The sequence below is a fragment of the Thalia democratica genome, unplaced genomic scaffold (genome assembly GCF_965202585.1).
Source record: "Thalia democratica unplaced genomic scaffold, ktThaDemo2.hap1.1 HAP1_SCAFFOLD_1071, whole genome shotgun sequence".
NCBI classification, from domain to species: Eukaryota; Metazoa; Chordata; class Thaliacea; order Salpida; family Salpidae; genus Thalia; species Thalia democratica.
Genome location: NW_028139995.1, coordinates 3,363 through 16,539, shown reverse-complemented (window position 1 = coordinate 16,539; position 13,177 = coordinate 3,363). Strand labels below are relative to the sequence as shown.

The window sequence follows — 13,177 nt, the reverse complement described above, 5'->3', positions numbered from 1 at the left end:
TTTTTTTTACTTTTCCCAGAAACCAGGCTAGTTTTTTGTTACTCAAGCTGTATATGGATAGAAATGATTACCTTAAGTACTCAAGGTTACAGTAACCAAATAAATTAACTCTTAAATTTTAAAACTAAAAACTTTGCTTATTAAATACATTAGGGTGCATCTGTTGCTCCAACATTGGAATTTCGCTTAGTCCATTTTTTTGTAAGTGGGAAATCACATAAAACAACAGCACAAAAAAAAATTAGCTTTCTAGCTTTTACCACCGCCAGGCTATTTAAATTTTTATGAAAACAACCCCTATGTAAATTGTATGGGACCTTAAAATTTTGATGTTTGAGTTTTGGCTGAAAATTTTTTTACATGTTTTTTTTATAGTTTTTTGTTATTTTTAAGATTTTTTTGAAGAAACCAATAAGTTCCTCCCAGAAACTTTCTTCAATTTGTCTGAAAACAAGTAGAGTGTGTTTTTGTGATGATTGCTACGTGTAAAAAAAAAAATTCATCCAAAAACTCAAAAATTTAAGGTCCCATACAATTTACATAGGGGCTGTTTTCAGAAAAATGTAAATAACGTGACAGTGGTAAAAGCTAAGAAGCATTTTTTTTTTGTTTTATTTATTTATGTAATTTGTCGCGCACTAAAAGTTAGACTATGCTCTACTACCAATTTATCTTTTGGCAACAGATGCACCATAAAGTACTTATTAAATATTTCAATTTTGAAACATAATGCTTTTTTTTTTTTTTTTAATTCTCACCATAAAAGAAAATGTATAGCTTATAAAATTAAGCTTTTGCATTAAACTTATTACTATATTTGTTAATGTTATTTTTCCTAATAAAACAAAACAAATTTTTAGTTTCAAAAAAATACAGAGTATTAGAGCAGCTTATAGATAAAAAATAAATCTTTTGTTTACACTTTGTTCACCATATTTATGGCAACAAATTTAGTATTTGATGGAGTACTTCTTTCTCCGCAAAAGCCAGCTAAAGTTACAATTGGGGACAGAAGTAATTTCTCATCAAAGTTTGTACCTAGTGGAAAATTGTTTTTTCAAAAAGTTTGCTTATTTTTACAACTATTTTATAAAATATCCAATTACTCATTTTGATAACAGTAATTTATAGTGTACCATATCTTGTAAACTTTTGATTGTTTTAGTTTAGTTTTCTAACTTAGACAGTTTTTATTTGTAATGTTTTTGAAATTAGTTGAAATTGTAACATTTTAAAATAAATGTTAGTTTAGGTTTACTTCTACAAATATATGGTAAGTAGGAAAATTTAAAATTGTTATTTAGTGATAATAGTTACTGATAACAAATTAAGCTTTTTGAGCAAAGTACTGAATGCCTTATTTTCTTTAATAACTATTGAACATGTTTTATGGCTTTGAGGTATAACTATTCTTAAAGATATTTTAGTAATTTATGAAAGGTATCTAGAAATATACAATTTTTTTTTATTTAGTTTTTTGATATTAACTTTTAAAATTCCTTTATTTCACAGCAGCACAAGCCTGAAGAATTTGTGAGAGAAAAGATTGATGTTTCATATGCTGGCTTAAGGAACAAATTTTATCATCAAAGAATAAAAGAAAAATTAAGAAATAGAAGTTTAAGTAAGTTTTTTTCCAATTAGTTAAGTAATTGTCATGTAGCTTTAAAAAGAATAAAAGCTGTTTAAAATAACTATTATTTAATGCTAAGAAAAAACAATTAACCTAATATGGTTAGTAAGTAAACAATTAAATTTTACAAATGTTTATACTGATTTAAGTTTATTATATATTGTATACTCTTAATTTTATTGTATGATTTGTTGTATTTAAGATAATAGATTTATTTTATTTTGATAACATATAATTTAGTTAGTAAGTAAACAAATAAATTTTACAAAAAGTTATAATGATTGAAATTAATTATATATTGGATACTTTTAATTTTATTATATGATTTGTTATAATTAAGATAATAGATTTATTTTAATGTTTATAACAAATTATTAAGGATACTAAGACGATCTTAATTAGGCTTGATTTGAAAAAGAGTCTTAATAAAAGTTATTTGTGTTTGTTAGAAACCGCATAAGATTTTAAAAATTTATTTAAAACAATTTAGTAAACACTATTTATAAATTTTCTAAATAACACTTAAAAATATTTAAAAGGTTAATAATATTTTTATCTGTTTGAAAAAATACTTTTGTAATGTAGCTGGAATAAGGTGTTTTGATTTTTTATTGTTCTTTTACAAAGTATTTTTTTGTTTTTATAACAAGATAAATGTTGCAAATTTATGCTTTACCATGTTTAAATGTTATAAAGTACAGTTTTTTAGTATTCAAACAAACGTTTTTTGCATTTATAAAATTGAACAAAAGTTAATTTTAAATTAGTAGACTCATAATAAGTTTGTTTTACTAAAATTTGATTTTAGGATTTTTAAATTTATTTTTTTTCATTTTTGTAATTTTTTTGCTTCTAACATTTTATTTGTTTTAAAAACTAATAAACATGGAGTGTGGTATTCATTACCTAATTTTTGAAGCATTGTTCTGAAAAGCAATTAATTTTTAACCAAAAACTGTTTCAAAAACAATCTAAAATTCATAAACTTTTAACATATTAAAGAACTTGAAATAAAGAAAACAAGTACATATTATTAAGCTTATGCTAAAACTTAATATGATTATTTTTAGAGAAAAAATACCAGAATTGACTTTTCAAGTATTGAAAACAGCTGTTAATTTTTGTAAATTAGATTTAATTAAAAAATTAGTTTTTTCTTTGTTATTTACTAAAGTATGTTATGACTATAATCTCACATTAAACTGACAATGTTAAAAAAATACGTTAAATGTTATGAATTAGCTGCATCTTTTCTCTTAACTGTAACCCACAAACTAGCTTTTTAGTCCAAAAGTACCTAAAGAAGTTAAGTTTAACTGATCAACGATCATTATTATGTCTGCATGATGAGTCCTAATTGGTTGCAGAACGTGACATAAATTATTTTTGGCGGTCGTGCAATTCAGTTTATTGCTAAATATTTTCTATTAGTAATAATTTGACTCCTTGTTTTTAATTTAAAAGCATTGTCTATTTTAATATCTACATTCAAAGCTTCCAAAATTTGAGCTTTTTGCTTATTTTATAGTATCTGAAAAATATTTTTTTATTTTTTAACGTATAAAATTGTGATTATCTTTATTAAACCATTTGTACTTTAATAGTTTTTTACTCATTTATACTTTCAAAACCACTATTAGAAATATAAATTGTAGTAAAGAAATATTTAGTAGGTTCTATTTAGTTTTTTAAAGCTATTAGCTGTTTACACTAATTTTTTGAACTAATAAAGTTTAAAGCTTTTACATTTACTCAAAATTAATATTAAACTCTATTGTAATTACAATTCTGTGCATATAATTGTAAATTTTAAACATACTTTTATTTAATTAATAAATCGTTTTAAAAATATATCATTAATATTAAGATATATTTATGATTAAGGAACTTTTGCTTTTAAATAAGCAAAATTACTAAGTATAAATTAAAACATAATGAAGTTTAAAAAAATTTGTAGTTCAAAGCTTCCAATAGTATTGATTAATTTGTTTCATAGTTTGTTTTTTAGGTAATAAACTGTATTATTTTTGATAATTTTATATTGTTTTATTATATAAATTAAGGATTTTATTATCAATACAATCAAATACATCTTTTTAATTTTTTTAATTTTTTTTCTTTAAAAATAAGCAACTTTATAAGGATTTATTCAAAAAAATATTTTGGTGAGCTACTTATTATACTTTTAATAAATATTTAATAAAGAAAATTGTTTTGTCAATGTGTTTAAATGTTTTTAACTTATATTTAAAAAGTTATCAGTATTTTGAATACCTACTTAATATGTTAAATAGAGTTTGTAATGATATTTTTTTTTAGAACTACCTTTACAATCAGAAAAAAGCAAACAATTAAGACCTGCAAAGAAATTTGAAAACATTTTGTTAGTTTAAACATAGTTTAGTTTGCTTTATTTAGTAAATACGATTGTAAAATTTTTTAACTTAATAAAAATACTAATGTTTTAAGCTTTTTTATATCTTTATTAATAGCATTCTGTTAAAAAATACTTGTAAACAAGTTTGATAAAACTATTTTTACTGTTACTATGATTGATGAACAAATATCACTCACAAATCTTTTAAGAAGATAATATAGGTACTAAAACTAGCAAAATAATCTTGTTATATTTCCTGTCGTAATATATTTCAACAAATACTGACTCTTTGTATTATTGACGACTTTGGTTATTAAAAAAAAGGTATAATTTATATATTAGCTTTACTAGTACTATTATTATTGTAATATATTTAATAAACAAACTGTTAAAATATAAACCCTACCAGCTCAAAACAAGATGTCAAACTGACACATTTTGAAAAAATTCAACATCAAATAAGGCTGTTTAATGACGTCATTTTACAAGAATATGTAATTTTCAACTATACTTTCTTAGTCAAACAAAAGTAAAAAACAAACCTTTGCTACTGATAAATATTAAGTAAAGAAGTAGGCATGACAACTTGTAAAACTTTTTTGTAACAACTTGATTTTCTCAGTCCGTCTTTGCTACTACTATGAATAATAAAGAGAGTAGTTAATCCTATTATAAAGCTAGCCAAAAGTTATTACCTTTTTTGCTTTTGTTGTTGTGTACTGGTAAAACATAAAATTTTTTAGCTTAAGTCAGTTTTTATTCCAACTATTTTTGTTTTTGATACAAAAGTGTTGAATATTTATGTTAAAAACAAACTTTATTTAAATTTAAATTTGTTTACAGTGGACCTGCAACTTGAAATGGAAAAAAATATTTAAAGTACAATTTTTTTTTTAAACTACTGTCCAAAAAGGCAAGAAATTTAGCGCATGTAGAGCATTAAACTAAAGATAAAAAAACCAGTTCACAACAAAAGTTATACCAGTTAGCACGAAAAGATTTGAAGGGTTTTTGCTAAAATCAAATTTTAATATCTTTCAGAATAGAAAATCAAAGTTCAAAGAAAAAACAATTAAAAACTATTTTTTGTTTTCTATAGTTTAAAAAAGGTTTTTAAAGCTTTTTTTAATAAGTTTAACTATGTGGTTTTATCATTTTTTTTTAAGTTTTATTTTTTGCCAAGAACAAAGAAAAAAAAAATTCCATTTTTTTGTCGTTTAACCTGTTAACCTTAATTCAAAAATTAAAGTACTTTGAAAACAAGTTTGAGATTTATGTTTCTGTGTTAAAGAAATTCTTATATTTAATAGGTTTAAATAAAAAAATTTAAATTTCTATAACAAACTCAAAGTTCTTTCAGACAATTTTAAGGGACGTTTATTTAGAAACACCCTAAAAACTTAATTTTTTAAATTTTTACCAATTCATTGTAGTTATCAAAAATTTATCATAATTTAAAATCTACAAAAACTTACAATATTTTACATAAAAAGCCAATTTAAATCTTAATTTAACTAGTCTTAATTTATTGTTTAAAATAAAACTTTCTTTTTAAAATAAAAGTCATAAAACAAAAAAGCTTAAGAAAGCTACCACTTCGTCTGAAAACTTTTGTTCTAATGGGAATATTTTTTACTTGATTAAAAATTCAACTTCTATAATCTCAGGCTAAATTAAAAATTACTATTTGAAAAAGTTTAAAAATACTGATTTTATACAAAATTTCAATCACTTTTTCCACTTAAACACGACTCAAGTCCACTGTGATTAGTTTTATTTTTTATAAGTTGAATTAATTTTTTTAATTAATATGACGTTCAATTTAAGTGGAACACTTTCATAGAATTATATCTGGAAATAATCTAATAATAGTATATTAATCAAACTTTATGTTTTATTCTAGCTACCAAAAATAAAATAAAAAGTTTACCTTAAAAATCTTTCTCAGAGTTTCTTAAATTAAGTAACACCTTAATGTTTTCTACATTTAGGCAAAACTAATATTGAAAATTTTTAACCAGTGAACATGGAAGACAGTAGAATAGTAAAGCTTTCTTTAAGCCACAAAAATTCCAATGAAAAGAGTTATCAGTACAAGAGTACCACTAGTAGGTTTAATGAACTAGACAAAGAAGAAGCCATGAAAAAGTTGCTTTCGTATAACTTCAAATCAACTAACACTCCCCCACCTTCTTTAAAAAGCAGTTGGTCATCTGATTGCTCTAGTAGCCATAGTGATGAATGTAAAGACCAAACCTTAATAGAAAAAAGTTCTGTCAATGTTGTTGAAAAAATACTGAAAAATTTACAGTACAATAACTTAACTCAAACAGTTCAACATAACTACAATAACTTTGAAAATGTCACAATAAAATCACCTTATTACACTAGCAGTACTAAGCTAACTAATGATCGGAACAACCATAAAGTAAATAAGAAATTTGTACACAAAAATAACACACTCTCTAGTAGCATTAATCGAAGCCATAGTGAACAGAGAAAAATCAGTCTATATGACTTGGGGTCAGGTATGAAGATATTTGGATTTTCACCAAAAACTTTCAGAAAAAGTATTGAAACAAAACCAGCAACTTCTTTAAAAGAAATCAATAAAGCTAGAAGTTCACAATCTCTTAACCTATTAAGAATCAAAAGAAAAGTAAGATTTTCTTCTTTAGGAAAAAGAGGAGACTTAAAAGATATAAATTTGTTATCATTTGAGAAACATTGCAAACCTATAGAATATAGATTAAATGTTAAACCTCATAAAAATTAAATGTAAGAAGTATTTAAAATACTATTATATAAAAAAACTTAACTTATCTAAAGCTAGTTTTATGAAAGCGGTAAAGATTTGCACTGATTGTAACTTTTCCACCTGTGCAAAAGTGATATTTAGAGCAAAACTGAAAATTACCCAGATTTATAACTTAACACACTTGTAAGAGAAAAGCTTTATTGTATAATACTGTGTCCAAAGAACATAATAGTTTTCAAATAGATATTGAATTTAAAATTAAGCTACTAAAATGTAAAAAGCTTATTTTGTACTCAACCCTGTGTAAGTAAATTGTAAGTTTTTCTAATACATTTGAATTATTTATTTTTTCACTTAAACATTGTTTTGAATATTTTTATCAAACTTTTTCTATTAAGTTCTTAAAAGATAAACTAAGTAGTTAGTTTTTATTTTTCTTAGGTCTAAAAGCCAAAGCTTCCATGGAATAACTTCTAAACAAGAATTTACAGGCGATAAAACTTATGACAGTATGTTAAATTTATTTCATTTATTGATAAAAGTTTTATAAAAATTATTACTAGGTTAATTGATATTCTTGAATTTTAACTAAAACAATAATTTTTATAAGTAACTCAAAAAATACTATTTATAAGTAAATTAAGTTTAAAAACTTTAGTTTTAGAACACTATTCTTTATTAAAAAAATCCTTAAAGTACCAATTTGTATTCTTTGATTACTTTTTAAAACGACAATATTTTACAGATGCCAGAAACCTGTCGTCTAAAAAGTAAGTTATTTGACATAACATTAAATAACTTTGATTATGTAATTTGTATATTAAATTCTTTGCATTTAAACCACATTAAACTTTTAGCTATGTTATGTAAAATAAAATTGCTCGTTTGATTTTTCTGACTTTTGTTAAAACTTTAACTTCTTTTATTTTGTGTGCTAGTTATTTTTGTATGAGCTATTTATTAAAGAAAAATTTTGTATTTACTAAACTTGGAAATTTCTATACTCTAGATTTATTATATGGCGTTCACAGGGTTGTCAACTCTCAGGCTAATTTGAGACTTTTTAGTTTTTTTGTAAGACTCAAGCTAAATTTTATTTTTTATAACTCTCATTCTAGTTTTTATGACTCCAAAAAAAATTTTCTCGAAAACTAGGTGGTTTTTTTCTTGATTAGCCCTTATGTTTTTATTTTTAGCTTTCAATATTTTTTAACAGTGAGTTGTTTCCAGTTTTTGCTTTTACTGGTTATTTTATTCTCAGTTCAGGCTGACAATTTACTTTGAAGAATGAGGCAGCTTTGTCTTAAATGATCTACATGTTGACAAAAATTTATATGTCTATTATTAATTGATTTGAGTAAGAAATAGCTTTTATTATTTGCAATAATAACAAATTTAAATAGTATTCCTTCTTAGTTAAACTAACACATGTTTCTGTGTGTTAACAAGTTAACTCTTTTCAACGGAGCTCTGTAAAAAATATATACTGTAAGGAAAGAATAGAAGCTAAAGTAGGTGTATATTTGTTTCTATTAAAAGTAATAATAGATAGTATAGATTAGAATACAGCAATCTACAATATTCTATAGTACTTATTCTTATTTTTAATAAACACATATATACACCTACTTTAGCTCCTATTCTTTCCTAAACAGTATATAATTTTTTACAGAGCTCGGTTGAAGGGTGTTAGCTTGTTAACACACAGAAACATGTATTAGTTTAATAAAGAAAGAGTAATGTTTAAATATGTTAATATTATATATTACAGTGAACTTGTTTTGCTAGGCTCTCTATTAGCAAACAATTAACTTATATTAAATAGTTTTATTATCTGTATATATTTTAATGGTAGTACTTATTAAATAATATACTTACTTAAGCGAGTGTTTATTAACTTGAATTATTTAAGTAAGTGTATTTTAAATCAGGGTTTCCCAAAATGGGCCAAGTAGCCTCTTTGGGTGCCATAACAGATACTCAGGGGGCCACGAGAATCAAAGGGTAAGAGGGGGCAAGAGCATTAAAGGAGCCACAGGGGGCCATGTGGTCATAATTTGAAACTTACACTAGATATTTTTGAGTTGCAGATGAAGAACAAAAAAAAGTTTTTTGGTGTGTTTAATGGTAGTTTAAAAACTTACACTACTAGATATTCTCAAGTTGCAGATGAAGAGCAAAAAAAAGGTCTTAGGTGTTTTTTTATGGTAGTTTATGAGTAATCTTGTTAAAGGGGGCCATGTTTTTTTTTTCTTTAAAGGGGGCCATTTGCAAAAAAGTTTGGGAAACCCTGTTTTAAATACTACTAATATTTATAGTTTTTATATGATAAACAACTTTAACTTGATACGATTATAGAAAGTGTCAAGTTTAAAACAAATTATCTGTATTTTTTTTTTGCATCTTATAAAGTACTAACAATTATTGTATTCATCCAACAAAAGCTTTTTTTAATACACATCTTATTACATATTGAACTAAGTTGCATTGTTTTCATTTTAGTGTTATTGCTTTACTACTTAAATACATACATCACATGTATGATATATAAAACAATTTTTAATAGTTTCGAGAAAATTTAGTTTAGTCTTTTGTAATAGCAACACCTTTATCGTGCTTTTTTCAAAGGTTGTGTTTTTTTGTTATTCATAGTTTATTTGATATAGTTACTATTTATTATTTATGATTATATCTTATTAACAAGTTATAAAACTTGATTAGTTTAGCACTCATAGTTGGAAATCAATTATTGAAATAACTGCAAAAATTGTGTCTTGGTTTTAAATTCAACTTCTAAATGTGGATATTTGTTTAAACTAGTTGCACCCCTTTTTTATTTCATAAGTACTATTATAGAAAGGTTTTTAAACGTATTTATATACCATTTGCAACTTATTATTAACAGATTACTCATTTTGTTTTATAGCTTGTTTCACAAAGCTTTTCAAAGCTATACTAGTTCCATTTTCAAGTGATAAAATTTAAATTAAATAAAAAAATATTTGGTTAGTAAACAGCTTAAAAAATTACTTTAAATTATGACGTATGAATATATTTAAATAAGTACAAACTTTAATGATTTAGCAAGTAAAACTAAAGTAAAGATATGTTTATTAATTAATTGTTAATAATTAATAATTTTGCTTTTCCATTTAATGCTATTTGCGTATTAAACTTAGGTCGCTCTTCCTCAATCAATATTGATTCCAGGCTGTAGTGTTCGCGTTGTTTACATCGTTTCAAAACTTTAAAGTTTTGAACTATGTCAGAGTTTTGACAGGGTGTGCAATTAAAAAGATGTTCAAATATTGCTCTGTTTTTATCTGTTCCGCAGTGGTCTGTAATTTGTCGGAAGATTTGCCTTGATGTTTCTCCAACGTAGGAAATGCTCTGATCTGCATAACAGGTGTATTTATAAATAATAATTGCGGTAAATGCTTCGGAGCATTTACTTTTGTTGCTGAAGTAGTCAGAAACTTTTTTGCTGGTGTAGGCCAGTTTAATAACAATGTTGTGTTTTTGAAATATGGATGCTATTCGTTTTTGAAATCTTATTGAACAACTACCTACGTAAACTGTTGTGAAATAAGAGCAGTTTTCGGTTTCTGTTTTCTTTTAATTGTTTGTGTTAATTGTTTCATCTTGTTTAAATGTTGAGTTTCCGATTTTGTTAACATCAAGGAATTTGTTGATTTTAGACTCTATAAGGTTTTTTGGATACTGATTCTTAAGCAATAAGTTTTTAATTTTTGTAAGCTCTTTAAATGCGGTAAAATTTAAGCATATATTTAGCAATTTATTAATATTCATTAATAATATTAATACTTATTGGCTAAATCACTAAAGTTTGTATTTATTTAAATCTACATTAATTAGACAATTTCAAATTGAGGGTTTTATTCTACACAGTGTTTCATGCAAACGCAATGATCACGATTTAAAAAACTCTTTATTTAAATTTATTCATACGTCATAACTTGAAGTTATTTTTTAAACTGTTTACTAACCAAATATTTTTATTTTACTTATACTATCTTCTAATTAAAAATTTTAATCGCACAAATATTAACAGTAAAGAGAAACAAAAAAGAGTTCCTACAATTTCCATGTCGTTACTTAATATCAGTAAAAGTTAGTGAATTTTTGTTCAATACTCTCAAATATTTTTATTTAAAGTGTACGAAGATTGTAAGATCTCTTTCTGCTTCAATTAAAATATTTTATAAAATTATGCTTAATTTAGGACTTTTAGAATTTCTTCTAAGTTACTTAAAGATAATTTATAAAACAACTTTCATATGTTTTTCAAAAAATTTTATGTTTATAAATAATTGTTTGATACAGAGTTGAAAGACTGTTATCAGTTCCAAGTAGCTATCATTATATTAAATTGTATCAAGTAAGCTTTGTATACTAAACGGTGAATGTTTTAACAAACACTTAACTTAAAACTGATTTGAAATCTCTGATTAAAAAAAAACTTTAGCTGGCAGCCTTTTGTTAATAACATTCCGTGTTTAATTAAATAAGTTTTTCATGAGTCTGATTTCTTAAAAGAACGTTTTCTGTTGGTCACAATAAAATATAAAACTATACAATTAAGTATTAAACGAAAAACTTTATGTTTAACTCTTTATCATAATTGATTCACAATTTCTGTTTTAAACAAAGTTTTTGTCTAGGCGAAAAACATAAATATTATATCATTGGTATACATTATAAAAACTATTTTACAAAAATGTAGAAATGACTTTTTAATTAAATTTTATAATTATATTTTTACCTAAAAATTTTTATACCCGTTTTACTAATAGCATATAGCGCTATGAATATTTTCTTTTACAGATGATACAAAAAACAAGAGTCCCACAAATAAAACTTCAGTTATTGACGTAAAACATCACACAAAACCAGTATTGCTAAGCAAGCAGTCGCATGATACTTTTAACATTAACAACTCTTTAATAAACTTACCAAGCAAGGACTTAAATAAAAACAAAAATCGAAGGTCATCTTGGAGTAAGTTTTTCAAGTTTAAGTTTTCTATAAGTGAAAAGAAAATTCAAATAAGTTAAGTGTGTATATTTAGAAGGTAAAAAAAATAAGCAAACAATACTTCACATAGATATGCTAATCCACGGTGATTCAAGCAAATTTAATGCGGATCCTCCCACATCATAATGACAGTTTGCTTTATAAAAAGAATATGATGGCACATAGCTTTATTACCACTACAAACAAGTGTGTTTTTTGTTTATTTTATTGGTATAACTAGCTGAAAAGTTTGAAATTAATGCTAGAGTATATAAAACACAGTTACTTAAACTAATAAGCTTTTCATATTTACGTATGTTATTGATTGTTTTTTGTTAAAAATAAATTTAATAATATTTTCAACAACTTTTTTGTTTTCTGTATGATATTATAAAGATTAGAAGTTTAATAGTTCTTAACTTTCTTCATAATTAAATTTTATTTTACAACTGTTAATATTTTTTTATTGTAATAAAATAAAGCTATTTGCCGTTATATTGATGATCAAGGAAATAAGCAACAAAATAAAAAAAAACTAAGAAATTTTTTTTTTAATTAAAGTTTCGCAGAGAAGTATTCTAAAGATTTCTTTTTTATAAGTAAGTTATAATAAAAGTCAGCAAATTTTTGTTTGGTGAGTAATTTTTTTTGATATATTCTATACCAATTATTTCAATTTTATGCTTTTGTTGATTTGCTTAGTTTTTCTTCAAAGTAATTTTTTACAAAAACTGTTGTTAAAAAATATAAAACTTTTTCAAAAGAAAACAACAACAACACAAGCAAAAATGGAGGAGCTTTTACCACGTACCCAACAGTAACGCAATGGGTGAATTCCTAAACTCCTCCCCTGTCGTCAAGCACCCGCGTAACCAGCCCCCTGAACGCTTCGACAATCAGGCTGTCAGTAATCCCGATTGGGGGGAATACCGAGATCCGCTACCAGGAGCAGGACATGCGTACATCAGTAGAATGGAGAGGATGAGTCAGCTGCAGAGTGAGACTGTCAGGTGGAAAAAAGTAGAAAGTTCAGAAGAAAAAAGCAAACTCTGTAAAACTTGCTATGAAAAATATTATTTGTTGTTTCTTTGCTTTTTCGTCATTTTAATTAAAATTATGCTTTGATTTTTACACTGTAATTTTTTGTTTCAAATGTTGTTTAAAATTATAACCACTTTTGTAAATAGATTTAAACTTTTTCTTCATATTAATTTTAAGTCTTTAGAATAAATTTAATTTTTATTTTGATCATGGTATTTTTGGTTATAAATATTTTTTTACTAGTTTTTAATACTTAATATTTATTAAAGCTATTTAGTTTTTTTATTTGTTTTAGACTGTAAAACTTTAATAACGTTTTTTTACCTAAATTCAA

At 24.3% G+C, this 13,177-nt stretch overlaps 1 protein-coding gene across 1 annotated transcript; it reads left to right on the top strand.

Annotated features, from left to right (window-relative positions):
• Positions 1–11,972: 11,972 nt before the first annotated feature.
• On the top strand, positions 11,973–12,853 carry LOC145847760 (uncharacterized; the record flags this gene model as incomplete). Its single annotated transcript, XM_082953701.1, has 2 exons — positions 11,973–12,009; positions 12,567–12,853. Coding segments are annotated over exons 1-2 (322 nt in total), but the record flags the coding sequence as incomplete, so codon positions are not given.
• Positions 12,854–13,177: the final 324 nt, after the last annotated feature.